The sequence below is a fragment of the Tachysurus vachellii genome, chromosome 5 (assembly GCF_030014155.1).
Source record: "Tachysurus vachellii isolate PV-2020 chromosome 5, HZAU_Pvac_v1, whole genome shotgun sequence".
NCBI lineage: Eukaryota > Metazoa > Chordata > Actinopteri > Siluriformes > Bagridae > Tachysurus > Tachysurus vachellii.
Window position 1 is genome coordinate 31,697,110 of NC_083464.1, and position 18,780 is coordinate 31,715,889.

At 40.8% G+C, this 18,780-nt stretch overlaps 2 protein-coding genes across 2 annotated transcripts; both read left to right on the top strand.

Annotated features, from left to right (window-relative positions):
• The first annotated feature begins 11,248 nt into the window (after positions 1-11,248).
• LOC132845421 (C-C chemokine receptor type 5-like) lies at positions 11,249-13,515 on the top strand. The gene is made up of 2 exons (XM_060869385.1): positions 11,249-11,361; positions 12,207-13,515. The coding sequence occupies exons 1-2, from the start codon at positions 11,334-11,336 to the stop codon at positions 13,265-13,267; spliced, it is 1,089 nt and encodes a 362-aa protein (XP_060725368.1). The 5' UTR covers positions 11,249-11,333; the 3' UTR covers positions 13,268-13,515.
• A 1,638-nt stretch (positions 13,516-15,153) lies between these two features.
• LOC132846456 (C-C chemokine receptor type 5-like) lies at positions 15,154-18,502 on the top strand. Its single transcript, XM_060871223.1, has 2 exons — positions 15,154-15,270; positions 16,115-18,502. Exons 1-2 carry the CDS (start codon positions 15,243-15,245, stop codon positions 17,173-17,175), a joined length of 1,089 nt encoding a protein of 362 aa, XP_060727206.1. The 5' UTR covers positions 15,154-15,242; the 3' UTR covers positions 17,176-18,502.
• The last annotated feature ends 278 nt before the right edge of the window (positions 18,503-18,780 follow it).

Consider the following 18,780-nt stretch of genomic DNA (forward strand, 5'->3'; position numbering starts at 1 on the left):
CCAAGAATCTTGTTTTTTTATATGATGGATTCCTAGTTTGTAAAGTAAATTTGTGCAGAACAAATGTTGATGGGGTTTTGTTTTAAGCAAAAAGTGCTGTTATTGCTTTTAAATAAAATGTACATAAAAAAAAACACAAAAAAAAGAAACAAATTTAACAAAATACTAATTTTTACTTAAAAGTTCAGAATTATAAATCTGAAAATGACACATGAGCAGAGATGCATTTTCTCAAAGGAGAAATGTCTCCACCTAGAGGAAAAAGAGCTGTATTTATAATGTACTCATCTGTAGATTAACAGTTAATGCTTCAGACTGTGTGTGTGTTTGTGTGTGTGTGTGTGTGTGTGTGTGTGTGTGTGTGTGATGAGAGAGAGGGGGGGGGACAGAGAGAGAGAGAGAGAGAGAGAGAGAGAGAGAGAGCAAGAAAGAGAGAGAGAGAAAGAGAGAGAGAGAGAGAGAGAGAAAGAGAGAGAGGGGGAGACAGAGAGAGAGAGAGAGCAAGAAAGAGAGAGAGAAAGAGAGAGAGGGGGAGACAGAGAGAGAGTCGGAGAGAGAGAGAGAGAAAGAGAGAGAGAGAAAGAGAGAGCGAGAGAGAGAGAGAGAGAGAGAGAAAGAGAGAGCGAGAAAGACTTTATTTTGCACACAAGTCACGTAAAAAAAACAACAATCAGAGTGACTCAATAACTATATAAATAAATAAATAAATAAATAAATAAGAGTATTAAAATAACTCAAATAACAGATAGAGCGAGAAAGAGAGAGAGTGAGAAAGAGAGAGAGCAAGAAAGAGAGAGAGGGGGAGACAGAGAGAGAGAGAGAGAGAGAGAGAGAGAGAGAGAGAGAGAGAGAGAGAGGGAGAGAGAGAGGGAGAAAGAGAGAGAGAGGGAGGGAGAGAGAGAGAGAGAAAGAAGGAGTAGAAGGTACTGGGTGCTGTTACATCAGGCTGCCACCAGATTGCAAGTAGAACCAGAAGCTTAGAGAGAGCCGGTGGCGGTTAACAATCTTTTTAATGAACTTGAAAGTAATACGCAGACACACCATAGTCCAGGAGACAAGCAAAAGGCAAAAGAGAGGAAGAGCACTAGTTATAAAGTCAGTAAACAACTCCACAGAACATAAATGACAGGGAAATAATCAACAAGGAAAAAAATCCCCAAAAAGCTCCAAAAGAAAAGGAAATAAGTCCCAGAACGTAACAAAGTTCATGCAATAGAATGCACAAAAGATTACAACAGAAAAATCAGCCCTAAACATAATGAAGTTCGGTGACTGGCACAGAGGAAAAACAAAATTACTTGAGTGCGGGAGTGCAGGTGTAGTGTTGGTAGGAGATGTGACAGTACCGTTCTCCCTATGGATCCCACCTGGCCTTCTAGAGGGAGCCTCTGGGTAATGTTTGTAGAAATCAGAGATTAAAGCAAGGTCAAAAATAAAACTGACAGGAACCATAGGCCTCTCAATCCACAAAGTACTTTACACCACATCCTTGGTGACAACTCCTGACATGAACCTGAGAATAAGCTTAGGCCTCATGGTTATTAAGGGAATGTCTCAAGTCAAGAGCATCACCCTGTTGCCAACCCAGAACTTAGAGGGGTGGAACCATGCTGATCCGCTTGCCACTTGTAGGCCCTGACAGATCTGAGAAGCTAAAGACGTGCTACAGGAGGTCCTCCTACATCAAAGAACAAAGGCTTGGGCAGAGGGAAAGGATACCTCCTGTTCCTGGGTGGGGAAGGGGGTTTGGTAGCCAAGACAGCAATGAAAGGGGGACAGGCATGTGTCAGTGTTGGGTAAGGAATTGCGGGCATATTCCACCCATGGCAAAAACTTTCTCTAAGAAGTGGGGTCCAGAGGATGGTTTCCAGCTTTTGGTTGGTTCTTACAGTTTGTCCATTAGTTTGTCAATGATACCTTGAGGACAGGCTGGGCAAAGCACCGATTAGCATCAGAAGGCCTTCCAGATTTGGCCGGAGAACTGTGGCCCCATGTCAGACACAATATCGACGGGGAGGCCATGAAGGCAAAAAACATGGATTACAAGAAGTTCTGCTGTCTGGCCGGCAGATGAGAACTGGGGCAGAGGCGCAAAGTGGGCGGCTTTAGAGAAACAGTCTACCACCACCATGACACAAGAGTTTCCCTCAGAGACCGAGAGACCAGTGATAAAATTAAGAGCGATGTCCAGAGGCAGTGAGCTACAGGAAGAGGTCTGAGGAGGGCTACAGGAGATAAGTTGGATAACTTGTTCCTGATGCAAACCTGGCAAGCAGCCACAAACTGCAGATGAGACCAGAAACGTTGCTGAATGAGGTATAGGGCGCGGGCCCCATTTTAGCACTTCAGAGCACATGGAAATGGGCACAAAAAGCGACTGAGGGAACATTGCTGGGACCAGGCTCACGTTCCAGAACCAGTGGGGTTGGTGGGCATTGAGTATCTTGGCTGTGTTAAGGTATAACCTTATATATAGAACCTGATAAACCTTCTATAAAAATTGATGAATCCCAGAAACCGTTGAAGGGCTTGATGAGCTGGGACAAGGTTGGCACTGCCTTGACTTTAGAGGGTTCCATATCAATCTTGGAAGGGGTGATCTTGAACCCAAGAAACAAGACAGATGTCTTGTGAAATTTGTATTTTTCGCTCATAGCATCCCCTTAACCCAGACATGGGCAAACTACGGCCCGCGGGCCATATACGGCCCGTTGGGCTTTTTAATCCGGCCCACCGAACTCATCCACGTTATATTATTAAATTAAATTTTATTATAAAAACACCACAATCATTTTACCTAGCTGTAATTCCCATCTTTCCCCAGCAGATGGCGCACCCCGAAGACATTGACCCTTGAGTGTGATGCATTACGGTTACTCTCTACTTCATTTTGTCGTTTTGCACTTTCAGCCCTTTGGCAAAAATGAGCGGACCGAAGAAAAGAAAAGTAGACAGTGAGTGCCGAGTGTTCAATGAAGAGTAGACAACAAAATATTTTTTCACTGAAGTCCGATCAATAGCTGCATGTCTGATATGCCAAGAAACTGTAGCAGTTTTTAAAGAATACAACATCAGCCGTCATTTTGCCACAAAACATGCTAACTACTGTATGCTAGTAAACAGTCGCAACAAGAACGGGCGGCTACAGCTCAGAGATTGACGGATAATTTCCAGACTCAGCAAAACCTTTTTCACAGACAAACTGCGATTCAAGAGTCAAGGACTAAGGCAAGTTTTTGGCGGCATTCAAATTAGCAAAGGCCAGTAAGCCTTTCTCCAAGGCGAAGTTTTAAAAGAATGCATGGTTGAGACAGCAGGTCTCTTGTGTCCGGAGAGCAAAGGCAAATTTGAACAAATCAGTTTATCACGCAGAACTGTGACTCGCCGTGTGGAATTGATTGACGAAGATATAAGCCAGCAAATTAAACAAAAATGCCAAGTTAACTGACCAACACCTCGGATCTATCTTGAGAATTGCCACAACAAATATAATGCCAGACATTGAAGCACTTGCAAAAAAAGGAGACCAACAACACTGTTCCCACTGAAACTGAATGGGAGTTTATTACTACGTCATTAAATTAATAAATTTGTAAAACAATTTTTACAATAAACTAAGCACGATGGTGTTTTGCTGCCTGTTAAAGGCCAAATCTTTTCATATAATGGTTTTTACATTTAATTTATATTAGTTCACACAAACACACCGATCTCCTATTCTGGCCCGGCCCCTCTGTCAAATTTTAGAAACCATTGTGGCCCGCGAGTCAAAAAGTTTGCCCACCCATGCCTTAACCTGTCTCACCTATTCACATACTGTAGAGTGAAGGTTTTTAATGTACACATAGTTTTCAATGTTTAAGGCTGTTTGACAACGAAACTATTGTGAGGTTACTTGTTTAACGTTCATTATATTCTATCGTTGTTTTGTTTTACGTTATTGTCTATCAAGGACTTTTATTTTGATGTTGAGTCCTAGAGGAAGAGGATGGAATGTGAAGGGGAGGAGTTTGAGAGGGTGTGTTCGGGCGCGAAGTGAGGTGTTGTTTTTTTTTCCAGTTCTAATCGTCTGCTCAATAAAAGTTATTAGCTGGTAATATTTCAAGTCCATCGTCTTTATTGAAATCAACCCATGAACAGTTAAACCTCCACGCCTTACATATTTATTGGTGGCAGCGGTGGTGGTTTTTGGTATCTTTGGAGAAGTTGCTGTTGGATTGGTAGGGTGACAAAGACGAAAATATCGCTGCCTATTCTTCATATATGCTGGATCGGTTGTTGTACGGGTTATTTCTGAATGAAACGCTTTTTGCTTAACGTGCAGCGTTTACAATTACATGGACTGTATTCTGCTGGACTACATTTATAACTTCAGAGCAGCTTTATTGTTTTCACCATCGTGTGAGTTTTATTTCCATGTTTAGTTATTTGCTTATTTCGTTTTATTTTGGTGAAAGAGAGTAAAATGCCTGCTTCTCGGCGGTTCGAAGTTGGCTCTTTGCCAGGATTTGATGGCGCTCACATTTTCTGAAACTGTGCGCGTTAATCCCTCCTGTGGCGGACTTCAGCAACTGCACATAGCCCAAAAACAGAATGAGAAAGCACTGAGACTTATAAAATAATCTTTATCAACAAAAGACTGGACTGAACTGGTACAACGCTGCATTGGCAGCACTTTTTTCAAACATGGCGGAAGACAATGTAATAACTCCACAGGTGCACTTCAGAGCTGTTTTACCTCCAGACTTCACTGGGGATGGCAATGAAAGCTTTTCTCAATGGGCTCCTCGTTTTCAAGTATGCTGCGAGACCTCAGGTATGGACAAACCTCAGCTGGCCAAAGTACTTCCTTCAAGATTGGCAGGTGCTGCATTCAGTTATTGGGATAGTTTGTCAGATGACATAAAATCTGATTATGACCGTACATGTGGCAAAATGGCTACAGTTTTTGGCCAAAAACAGTTATTAAGAACTTTTCAAACGTACTTGAATGCCAGACCACGTCTGAGTAATGAGCCATTAGAAGTGTATGCTGCTGAACTGACCCACCTTGTTCAACAAACCTTGTTCAACAAAACCGGATTATGGACAATCTGCCATTAAAGGTGAAATTTTGCGACGTTTTATAGCTGGACTGGAACCTGCATTGCAAACTAAGCTGTACGAGTTTGGTGTTGCTACAATTGATGATGCAATTAAAGTAGCTGGTAGGTGTGAGAGGGCACGTTCCACAGCCACTGAGCCTTCTCCTCTGCCGACATCCTCTGCACCTCAGCCTGCCGTGGTACACAGCCTCACAACTGAGTCTGCCAATATGCTTGCAGCGCAGCTCAGTGACCTCCATCTGAAAGTGGACAAACTTCAGTCCATAGTTTCTATGCTGACACAGCCTAAGCCTCATCACAGCAGTGCTGTCTCATCATCTGAACGCCACTTCGCCCATCATCGGAGATCACCTTCACTTGAGAGAGCTAAAGACGGTCACTATATGCCATCGTCTCGCTATCAGCATTTCACTGCATCTGATGAGCCATACTTCAGAGGACGATCTCCTGTGCGTTCCAGTATCGGCCACCGCAGACCACAAGGGAGCCCCAGGTCAAGTTATCATCAGCAGCACGGCTATGACAGACCCATATTCTATGAGAGTAGAGATACCCGCTTTAGCCCTCGGCGTGGATATGCTGCATATGATGACTCAGTGACACCTCAACCCAGCTATAGGCATCATTCGAAGGATGACAGCAGCCCAAGGGGAAACAGAGATCGACGGAGGGGTGAGCAGTATTACAGACATCGCTCTCCAAGTCCACAACGACCCCATTCACGGCATGTACATTTCACTGAACATCACCGTTCCGGAAACGAATGGTAGCTGGAGATGGGGGCCAATCTTCAGTTCAAATGTCAGTGGCCCATAGAGACAACACAGTCACACCTGAGGACTCCACAGTTTGGACCCCATACATAAAAGGACTCATCGAGGACCAAGAAGTCAGTGTTTTCCTTGACACGGGTGCTGGTTTGTCACTCATTAGTGAGGCCTTGCGTCAACGCATCCCTGCACTGAAACATCGGCCCTTACTGAAAAGTTTCCAGGTGGCACACACACTTACTGTACAGGACATCAATTAAACATTTTAGGTTCATTAACTGTCACATTACGCCTTGGGTCACACATTTTCAGTATGGACATGTATGTTAGAGACTCTAGACAGGACGCCCTTCTTGGGTGGGACTTTTTCAAAACACATGGTGCCTCAATTGACGCAGCCTCTGGGGTTTTCATGTTCGAGAATGAAAAAATTTCTCTTCTCAGTTCCTCCCAAGCATTGCCTTTTTGCTGTAATGTGTTCTTGCTCTCACAGGTCTCAGTCCCACCCTTGACAGAGATTGTTGTTCCTGCCTCGGTAGCATGTGTATCTGAGACAGGTAGTCAGCTCCATGGTTTTCAAGGTATCCTAGAACCAAATGTGTCATTTGACAAAGATTTAGCTGTTGCTCGTAGCTTCTCTAATGTTGAAAACGGGCTCACTGTTGTTCATCTACTTAATCCTACACACCAAGACATTGAGCTGCCCAAACAGGCCCATTTAGGTCAGTTCTACTCTGTGCGTAACATGCCTTCTGATTTCTATAGGCCTGTGGACGCTCTTGTAGCTCAGGTTAGCCTGCCAAGCCCTTCGTGCAAAATACCTGATGTTCACATGGGTACAGACACTCTTACTCCCAATGAGGTGAAAGTAGTTCACTCCCTCCTACAAGAGAACTGTGATATCTTCAGTATTTCCTCTACTGATCTAGGTCGAACTGATTTGATTAAGCATAGCATACACACATCCTCTACGTCCCCTGCACGTCAGAGGGCATATCGTACATCTCCTGTCCTACGAGAGGAAATCCACAAACAAGTACAGAAACTTCTTGATGCTGACTTGATTGAGCCTAGCCATAGTCCATGGGCCTCCCCAGTGATACTTGTTTGTAAGAAGGATGGATCTTACAGATTTTGTATAGATTACAGATGTTTAAACTCGATTACGATCAAAGATGCACACCCACTCCCACGTGTGGATGACAGTTTGGATGCCCTATCTGGAGCCACCCTCTTTAGTACACTGGATTTGTCAAGTGGCTATTGGCAGATTCAAATGGATGATGCTAGTAAGGAAAAAACTGCCTTTACTACGGGTGATTCCCTGTATCATTTTAAGGTCATGCCAATGGGCCTTACTAATGCCCCCCCGACATTTCAGCGATTGATGGAGCTTGTTCTTCGTGGCCTCCATTGGTCTAAGACTTTGGTATATCTTGATGACATAATAGTCTTCAGTAAGACCTTTCAAGATCACATCCACGATCTCTCTGAAGTGTTTGGTAGATTGCGGCAGGCTGGTCTCAAACTCCATCCTCAAAAATGTCAGTTTTTCAAGCGATCTGTACTCTTTCTAGGACATGTGGTTTCAAAGGATGGCATTCAGCCAGACCCCAAGGTGACTGAGAAAGTGTTGAACTGGCCTCGTCCAACTACACCTACAGAGGTTAGAGCTTTCATAGGCCTCTGTTCATACTATCGCCATTTTATCAAAGATTTTGCAGAAAAAGCAGCTCCCTTACACAGTCTGACGAGGAAACATGCCAAATTCATTTGGAGTGAAGAATGTGAAGACACTTTTCAGTATTTTCAGGATGCTCTATCTTCCCCTCCTATCCTCACTTACCCTGATTTCAGCAAGTCTTTTATTCTATATACGGATGCATCTCACCACGCTATTGGCTCAGTTCTTGCACAACAACAACAGGGTGTTGAAAAGGTAGTAGCCTACGCCAGTCATGTGCTAAGTGCAGCAGAGTGCAACTGGTCCACCTTTGACAGAGAATGGTGGGCTATTCTTTGGTCCGTTAGACATTTCTCACACTACTTGCAAGGGTGCCTACTACTTGCAAGGGTGCCTCAGCCTACTTCTGATCTCTCAATGGCAGGCAAGCCAGAACCTTCTTTAATCACAGCCCCTCTTACTGCTCATGCTGTCATAGACCTTTCCCAGTCTTTGTCAGTCGATATTGCACAGTGTCAAAAAGATGATGTCACACTGAGGACAGTGATTGAGTGGTTAAAGGATGGAAGGAGACCTCCATCGTGGGTTCTAAAGAAAGGTTCGGCAGAGCTCAAAGTATATTGGCGACAGTTTGATAGACTGCATTTGCAGGATGAGAAAATCTACCGGTTTGCCTGTAACAAACCAAAAGAATCACCCAATCTTCATGTAGTCATTCTCAGCAAAGCTGTCCCCCAGGTGTTACAGTTTTTACATGGACATTCCACTGTAGGTCACCTTGGTCATAAAAAGACACTTGCAAGGGCCAGGGAGCATTTCTATTGGCCAAACATGGCGAGAGACATAGAGAACTACTGCCAACAGTGTGTTTCCTGCCAGTCTAGATCTATGCCAGTTCCACATCAAGTAGCTCCTTTACAGACTATTCATGCCAATCGTCCTTTTTCGAAAAGGTGGCAGCTGACATTACAGAGCTTCCTGTGACACCATCAGGCCATAAATATGTCCTTGTTCACCAAGACTATTTCACCAAGTATGTGAATTTGTACCCTATGAAGGACCAAAGAGCTGTAACAGTTGCACACTGTATTTTTGAGCAGTATGTTACAGAGCATGGTGCTCCTGAATTCCTTCATACAGATCAAGGCCGTCAGTTTGAGGCAGATTTAATCGAGGAGTTGTGTTCCAAGTTGGGTGTCACCAAAACTAGGACTTCTCCCTATCATCCTGAGGGAGAGGTTTAATCGAAAGATTTAATCGCACCCTGAAAGACCAGTTGAGTAAAAGTCTGGATCAGCAAACAGAACCATGGGATACCATGTTGAGGTCAATCCAGTTCTCCTACAGTACCAGTGTGCACAGCAGTACTGGATACACCCCTTTCTTCCTTGTTCATGGACGTGAAGCCAGACTGCCTGTTCATTTACTCTTTCCTAGTCCTGCTGAATCTTCCAGTGCCTCTGCGGGCACCCCAGCAGAGTATGCTACATCTGTCTACAGGAAATTACATTTTGCATTCCAGTTCCGTAAGGAGAATCAGGAACATGCTCATATGCAACAAAAAGCACAATATGATAAAAAAGCCAAATAAACCACGTACAATGTGGGAGACGGTTTGGCTGAATGATCCTGCTCATTCCCGATGTAAACTGGCCCCACGCTGGAAAGGACCCTACATTGTAACACGGACTGTTCAGCCTGACAGTGGTTACTCTGTACTGTATGCTATTCAGCCAAAGGATTTTCCTGAAAAGACACCACAAGTGGCACATCATAACCGTCTTAAACCCTACCTGGCTCCCACATGTCAGCTGGGGCAAACAGTATCAGATGCACCGTCTCCCACTGCACAGCCTGTTGAAAAGGAAGTACCCTCTAGTACTTCTAATTCTAATACACTTGCTACCCAGGAGAACTTGCCTTCTGTCGTTTTTAAAGGAGGAGTCCCCAATCAGAGTTCGGCTAGGTCTTTGCTTTTGGGACAGCCCCCACTGAACTTAAGTCAAAACACTGGACAGTTTAAAGTCCCACAGCCTGGTGACACTGCAAGCTTGATACCTTTATGGCTCCACATGCTGTTCTAGACTCTAGCCCATTAGGTCGCAGGCCTGTCAGGTTGCCTGCAAGGTTCAAAGACTATGTTGTGAAGTAAAAAAAAAAAAAAAATATCTTTGCTTTATTCTTTTATTTTATTTAATTTTTGAGGTCCTTAAATGTCTCATGTGGAATACAGACCATATTGTTCATGGAAAATCGTGGTTGTGTTGCACCAACAATCTGCACATTGCTTTGTCTGGTTTATTCATGACATTGTTATTTTCTGTATGTTGAAAACGTGGACGTTTCTTTTCACATGGGGTAACTAATGTGTGGTTGCTTGTTTAACGTTCATTACATTCTATCGTTGTTTTGTTTTACGTTATTTTCTATCAAGGACTTTTATTTTGATGTTGAGTCCTAGAGGAAGAGGATGGAATGTGAAGGGGAGGAGTTTGAGAGGGTGTGTTCGGGCGCGAAGTGAGGTGTTGTTTTTTTTCCAGTTCTAATCGTCTGCTCAATAAAAGTTATTAGCTGGTAATATTTCAAGTCCATCGTCTTTATTGAAATCAACCCATGAACAGTTAAACCTCCACACCTTACACTATTACTGTAGAATGAAGACAACAGAAAAACTGTGAAGTCTTTCGTTTTTCTCTTCTCCAACATATTCACAGTTCTTACCTGATTTGAATTTCTTAAGTCATTTCTAAAATGCTGCCTTCATTCCAATAACACAAACTACCACTAGATAACAGCACTGTGCAGAAAAACATTCTGAAGAGAAAAAGATTGAGCACTTTCGGTTTGTTTGTTCACCTGAATTAAAAATAACGTCTTATAGTTTTAATTTTATTTTAAATGTATTAAAAACATGAATTTAGAGCTTTAAAAAAAGGAATAAACTATGAGGCAAAAGTGGAGGTTGTTGTTGTGTTGCATCATCAACGTGTGTTCCAGGTGTTTCTAGATCTTTATAGCGTATTTATGGACGATTCAAATTTTATTGTTCACAGGCACAACCACATACAGTAAAAAGATTCTTATATTACAATAGTTACAATACAAACAGAAAAAATGTAATGTTTTAATAATTTCTTTATTAAGGGTCAGGGCTACATGGTGGACACAATATAATGACAGACAAATATATCTGTTATAGTACCAACTTCTCACATTCACAGGTTTATTTACAAAAATCATATCTTATAAGAATCATGGCTGTATTATTTACAGTATCAGTCAATCTACGGTACAATCTAAATGCAAGTGTGTACAGTTTTTATTAATATATTTAAAACAAATCTATAAAAACACTGGGGGGAGGATCGTTGTCGATAGAACCTTTACAAAATAGGGGTTCTTTGTAAAAACCTTGGAAAGAAACAAACCTTTCATATTACAACAATTTAGATATAAATCTAAAGATTTTAATTCTTCAAATCTAAAGAATGTATGAATTCCATGCCATTAAATTCAGTGAAATTGTTTTAACAATCTAGAAAACACAGATGTTTTGAAATGACACATTCGTGAAATAATTCAAACTGGAATGATAAACTTACATTATTGAACGTGCATGTTCCTCCTTTACTACAATCTTACCAATCTTATGTGCTGAAGAACTTTTCTTCCTACCAGAAGAAAACAAAGCCACACCCAGACATAGCTGGTCCTCTTGTTATATATAAAGACAAACACTGCCTACTTTCACAATCACTCTTGGACTCATAAATCATGGGTACGATCTACCCCAACACAACAAGTAGGTGAATATTTTCCTTTTTTGCAGTCACTTACAAATTTATTAACACATTAAATACTAACCCATTAGTTATCACTGGTCATAATCAGTAAAGGGTCTCTAATAACAGACACTGGCCACATGAATAAGGAATAAAGTAAAAGTAATGCTTTCCAATTGATGGTGTAGTACATAAAGTACTCTTTAGCAGAATAATCACAAAATAATAAAGCATATAAACTGATGAAAAAAATCTCTTACAAGTTTGACAAGTGTGGCTTAGAAGGCCACAAAAGACAAAATGATCAAATATGGTAGAAACAACTTACAACATGGCTCCACGAGCACCATTAACTCAACCAGTGAAAGGAGCAAAGTAACATCTGAATGTTCTTGTGTGTTTTCATGTTGATGAGACAATCACGTTTTAACTCAAGTTCTATCTCAGACCTTAAACATGGAACAACAATCAATCTTTTTGCCCCCAGGAAAAAAAATGGATAAATAAGTAGGTAACAGGTCACATATTGAACATACAGTGTGTATATAATGCTTAATAAATATTATCATCTTGTTAAAAAAAAAAGAAGTATTTACAGTTATTAAGCAATGGGTCAGTCAGGTGAAGGTGTCTGATAACCCGAGACCTGAAACACCCTTTAACCTCGTCACTGATGATGTGTCCAAGCCACACCTTCCAAATGGTGTTTCATGTAACTAGATTTCTATCTAATATGTACAACAAGAGTATAATTGTAAAACTGCGCCACTGATCAACAGATTAATCAGATAGTAAAAAAGCCAAAATATCAACAAAACACGTTTGATCCCTTTTCTAAAAAATTCAATTGTATTTCCATGAACAGCTGAGAACTACAATCACAGCTACGATGACTATTACTTCGACCTCTTCGAATTAATTCCCTGCGACAATATCAACATAAAGGCCTTCAGCAGAGTCTTCCTCCCTACACTCTACAGCATCGTCTTCATCGTGGGGTTCATCGGCAACGGCTTGGTGTTGTGTGTCCTGGTCAAGTTCAGCAAAAGGTCCAACATGTCAGATGTGTGTCTCTTCAACCTGGCGCTTTCAGACCTCCTCTTCCTTCTCTCGTTACCTTTCTGGGCTCATTATGCCCTCACCAGTCAGTGGACCTTCGGGAGCTTCATGTGCCGTACAGTGGCGGCGTTCTACACGCTGGGATTCTATGGAAGCATCTTCATCATGATCCTCATGACTGTAGACCGCTATGCTGTCATTGTCCACACCCAGACCTCCCTGTTCTCTAAGCACCGGTCTGTCAGAGCTAGCATAGTCCTGATTTTGTTTATGTGGACACTTAGCCTGGGAGCTTCTCTGCCCACCGTCATTTGGGCACAAGTGAACAATAAATCAGAAGTATGGACATGCAGTGTGGAATATCCAGAAGGAACAGAGTGGAGGTGTTTTTCTTACATCGAGCTTAATGTCCTCAGCCTGATTATTCCTCTGTCAGTGATGTTGTTCTGCTACTCGCGCATCATCCCTATCTTAATGACCATGAAGTCTCAGAAGAAACACAGAGCTGTCAGGCTCATGCTGGTCTTGGTCAGTGTTTTCTTCCTCTTCTGGACACCTTACAACATTGTCATCTTCCTGAAGTTCCTGCACCATTTGGGTTACTTGAGCACTTGTAAGTGGTATCAGGACCTGAACATGGCTATGCAGTGGGTGGAAACGATAGCGTTCTGTCACTGCTGCATCAACCCCATCATCTATGCCTTTGTGGGGCAGAGATTCAGGAATTTATTTCTAAGGATCCTCCAAGAGTGGTTTCCTTGTTGCTTTGGTTCGTATACAAGAGTCAAACACGAGCCGACAGAGAGGTGGGTCTCGGTGTACTCACGCTCCTCAGTTAATACCAGCACAGAGTCCGTTCAGCCATAAGGGCAAAAGTGCAGCATGTAGTTTAAACACAGTTATAAGCAGACAAAACTGAAACTGTATTAAGGGGAAAAATAATTACTGGTTAGGTTTCTTTTTTTTCCAGAAAAGGTTTTTGAGTGTTTTTTTTTGCTTTTGTTTGTATTTTTGCACAGAATATGCTACATTATTAACACAAAATTATCTTAAAACCTTCACTAAAAGTTAATATTTTTGTCATTTATTTGTCAGACTTACACAGTGATGCATATACAGACGCTTTATTCTCTTTTCAAAGAAAATAAAGGAAATGATAAGCATTAAACTGTCTGTTTTTGCTTTAACCTTAGTAACAGGATCATCTCTTATTTTAGAGTCGGCCTATTTTATTTCTGGAGGTTCACCATGAATTTACATAAAATCATAAATAAAGTCACTAGAACTGTGAACAAGCTTGAAAGTTTTATTTAGCTACATAATGTACTAAATATAAAGACATAGGTACTGTAGTTCATAGTTGCTCAGTTCAGCAAACTATGCTTAGAAAGTAATCTAAAGAATAAAAACTTCATTGTTTATTCTCATCATTTTACTAATTTTGGTTCTTTAAATGGTGATTGAAATACAGCCATGTCAGGGCGTTTGTACAACACTGCAATCTGATTCAACAGTGTTTTGCTAGTGAAAAGGCCTCATGGTACTAATGCTCTAGGTTTGCTTGTTAAGGGTCATAAATCAGTTGCCCAGACAGATCAAGGCTTTATTTGGAATTGGTCCTTTAGGAGTGAATAAGAGTTCTGAGAGGTATTTACGGGACCAAGGGTTGTTTTATTAGTTTAACATCTCATAAAATGGTAATATCATCACTTTTTGAAATCAATCTAACAGTGAACCCACATTACTATTCTGTAAATAAATAGCGTAGATAACGTGAGTCTTTCGTTTTTGCGTGTCCCACTTTATTAACGTCTGTACTGCGATTTGTTCTTAACGTCATTCTAAAATGCTCCTCATTCCAATGCTACAAAACTAACCATAGTCAAAGACTGTGAAAATTCTGAAGAGAAAATGGATGAGCCTCGTGGTCACTAATCGTAAAAGATACAGATAGTTTTACTTTGCAATTGTAAATTAATGTAAAAACATCGAATTTAAGACTTTAAATAAACTGTGATTTTAACTAGGCATTTAAAGTGGCACGTTGCATCAACAACTGTTCCAGGTTTTAGATCATAGGTTAATGACTTTAGGACCAGATTAATGTTTATTGTTACATGGTACCAACCATCGACAAAAAAAGATTCTTATATTACAATAGTTACAATACAAACAGAAAAAATGTAATGTTTTAATAATTTCTTTATTAAGGGTCAGGGCTACATGGTGGACACAATATAATGACAGACAAATATATCTGTTATAGTACCAACTTCTCACATTCACAGGTTTATTTACAAAAATCATATCTTATAAGAATCATGGCTGTATTATTTACAGTATCAGTCAATCTACGGTACAATCTAAATGCAAGTGTGTACAGTTTTTATTAATATATTTAAAACAAATCTATAAAAACACTGGGGGGGAGGATCGTTGTCGATAGAACCTTTACAAAATAGGGGTTCTTTGTAAAAACCTTGGAAAGAAACAAACCTTTCATATTACAACAATTTAGATATAAATCTAAAGATTTTAATTCTTCAAATCTAAAGAATGTATGAATTCCATGCCATTAAATTCAGTGAAATTGTTTTAACAATCTAGAAAACACAGATGTTTTGAAATGACACATTCGTGAAATAATTCAAACTGGAATGATAAACTTACATTATTGAACGTGCATGTTCCTCCTTTACTACAATCTTACCAATCTTATGTGCTGAAGAACTTTTCTTCCTACCAGAAGAAAACAAAGCCACACCCAGACATAGCTGGTCCTCTTGTTATATATAAAGACAAACACTGCCTACTTTCACAATCACTCTTGGACTCATAAATCATGGGTACGATCTACCCCAACACAACAAGTAGGTGAATATTTTCCTTTTTTGCAGTCACTTACAAATTTATTAACACATTAAATACTAACCCATTAGTTATCACTGGTCATAATCAGTAAAGGGTCTCTAATAACAGACACTGGCCACATGAATAAGGAATAAAGTAAAAGTAATGCTTTCCAATTGATGGTGTAGTACATAAAGTACTCTTTAGCAGAATAATCACAAAATAATAAAGCATATAAACTGATGAAAAAAATCTCTTACAAGTTTGACAAGTGTGGCTTAGAAGGCCACAAAAGACAAAATGATCAAATATGGTAGAAACAACTTACAACATGGCTCCACAAGCACCATTAACTCAACCAGTGAAAGGAGCAAAGTAACATCTGAATGTTCTTGTGTGTTTTCATGTTGATGAGACAATCACGTTTTAACTCAAGTTCTATCTCAGACCTTAAACATGGAACAACAATCAATCTTTTTCCCCCCAGGAAAAAAAATGGATAAATAAGTAGGTAACAGGTCACATATTGAACATACAGTGTGTATATAATGCTTAATAAATATTATCATCTTGTTAAAAAAAAAAGAAGTATTTACAGTTATTAAGCAATGGGTCAGTCAGGTGAAGGTGTCTGATAACCCGAGACCTGAAACACCCTTTAACCTCGTCACTGATGATGTGTCCAAGCCACACCTTCCAAATGGTGTTTCATGTAACTAGATTTCTATCTAATATGTACAACAAGAGTATAATTGTATAACTGCGCCACCGATCAACAGATTAATCAGATAGTAAAAAAGCCAAAATATCAACAAAACACGTTTGATCCCTTTTCTAAAAATTCAATTGTATTTCCATGAACAGCTGAGAACTACAATTACAGCTACGATGACTATTACTTCGACCTCTTCGAATTAATTCCCTGCGACAATATCAACATAAAGGCCTTCAGCAGAGTCTTCCTCCCTACACTCTACAGCATCGTCTTCATCGTGGGGTTCATCGGCAACGGCTTGGTGTTGTGTGTCCTGGTCAAGTTCAGCAAAAGGTCCAACATGTCAGATGTGTGTCTCTTCAACCTGGCGCTTTCAGACCTCCTCTTCCTTCTCTCGTTACCTTTCTGGGCTCATTACGCCCTCACCAGTCAGTGGACCTTCGGGAGCTTCATGTGCCGTACAGTGACGGCGTTCTACACGCTGGGATTCTATGGAAGCATCTTCATCATGATCCTCATGACTGTAGACCGCTATGCTGTCATTGTCCATGCCCAGCCCTCCCTGTTCTCTAAGAACCGGTCTGTCAGAGCTAGCATAGTCCTGATTTTGTTTATGTGGACACTTAGCCTGGGAGCTTCTCTGCCCACCGTCATTTGGGCACAAGTGAACAATAAATCAGAAGTATGGTCATGCAGTGTGGAATATCCAGAAGGAACAGAGTGGAGGTGTTTTTCTTACATCGAGCTTAATGTCCTCAGCCTGATTATTCCTCTGTCAGTGATGGTGTTCTGCTACTCACGCATCATCCCTATCTTAATGACCATGAAGTCTCAGAAGAAACACAGAGCTGTCAGGCTCATGCTGGTCTTGGTCAGTGTTTTCTTCCTCTTCTGGACACCTTACAACATCGTCATCTTCCTGAAGTTCCTGCATCATTTGGGTTACATGAGCACTTGTAAGTGGTATCAGGACCTGACCATGGCTATGCAGTGGGTGGAAACCATAGCGTTCTGTCACTGCTGCATCAACCCCATCATCTACGCTTTTGTGGGGCAGAGATTCAGGAATTTATTTCTAAGGATCCTCCAAGAGTGGTTTCCTTGTTGCTTTGGTTCGTATACAAGAGTCAAACACGAGCCGACAGAGAGGTGGGTCTCGGTGTACTCACGCTCCTCAGTTAATACCAGCACAGAGTCCGTTCAGCCATAAGGGCAAAAGTGCAGCATGTAGTTTAAACACAGTTATAAGCAGACAAAACTGAAACTGTATTAAGGGGGAAAAAAATTACTGGTTAGGTTTCTTTTTTTCCAGAAAAGGTTTTTGAGTGTTTTTTTTGCTTTTGTTCGTATTTTTGCACAGAATATGAGACATTATTAACACAAAATTATCTTAAAACCTTAACTAAAAGTTAATATTTTTGTCATTTATTTGTCAGACTTACACAGTGATGCATATACAGAGGCTTTATTCTGTTTTCAAAGAAAATAAAGGAAATGATAAGCATTAAACTGTCTGTTTTTCCTTGTCAACCTTGTAGATCATGATCACATGACTATTCAATTGTAAAATTTTAATCCGGCATGAATTCCGGCTCGAAATTCATGGAACGAAACCCTGCAGACACACTAACTGAAAAGTGTAGCATTACAGTTAACTGTAGTAAGACTTAAGCTTCCTAAATGTAAGAATTCACCCGTTTTTCCATCCGTGACTATCAGCACATTGTGCCCTCCTACTGAATTCCTTGAACATGTCCTTGGCGGTCCCTTGACCAACAACGTCAGCCATATAAAAACTGGCTAAATTACCAACAGTGTTCTTGTCAATGCTGCAGCGCCTGCAGTGAAGACACTGTGCCTTAAAGGGGCAGGTGGTAAAAAATCATCCTAATGCACTAAAATTTCACAACAGAAGTAACAGCTTTTAACACTGCGCTTAACCCTGGTTCTACAGCTAGAGGAACATTTTACACTGGTGATTTAGAAGAGGCTCTGAAGCTTTTGCAGTGTTAACCCCACATTAAGGCACCAGTGTGAACAAGTGAAATTATACAGCATGTGCTCGATATCACGTGAAAACCAGGACGTAGCAACACCTCGGCATAAATTGCTCAGTAGTTAGAGTCATGCAACACGGTAAACATCACAGAAGTGCCGCTGTAGTGAGGGGGAAAGATGAGACATTGAAAAAACAGCAGAGACTGGATATGAACAAACTACAAAATGCAAATTGGATATCCCAACGGCCCGAACCCTCACCCGTTTATGTGCCTAAACATGGAGGAACTTCGCTAAATTTGGGCTGATAAACAAAGTAACTAACTACGCCATCTTGGGGGCCTACTACCGGCGATTCACCCTTCAATAGACTGTATTTCAGATGCCTCCCTAAGACAGAGGACACCGATCGTATGTGCCCCCCGACACCACAGCTCATACAGTACAACACCACTGAGAGCATTGCGACTGTCAGAAGCACCACCATCACACATGAAGTCACCACTCTCGCTGTAGCTGGCACCCAAATCTGAGTGGAAATAAACAATTAGGGATTTAGAAAAGCACACACACACACACACACACACACTACAATTCAGTACATGTGCCACCGACAAAAGAAATAACATTTACATAAAAACTCATTATGCTTATATAAAAGGTTAAATTAAAGCACCATCATTTCTGTAGCAACAACAAACAAGGTACTGTCTGTACACCACCGTCTGTATTTCCAGAAAAAAAAGAAAGAAAAGTTTGTGGACTTCAATGGGACAATATAATGAATTCATTAATTATTCAAGTGATTATTACATAC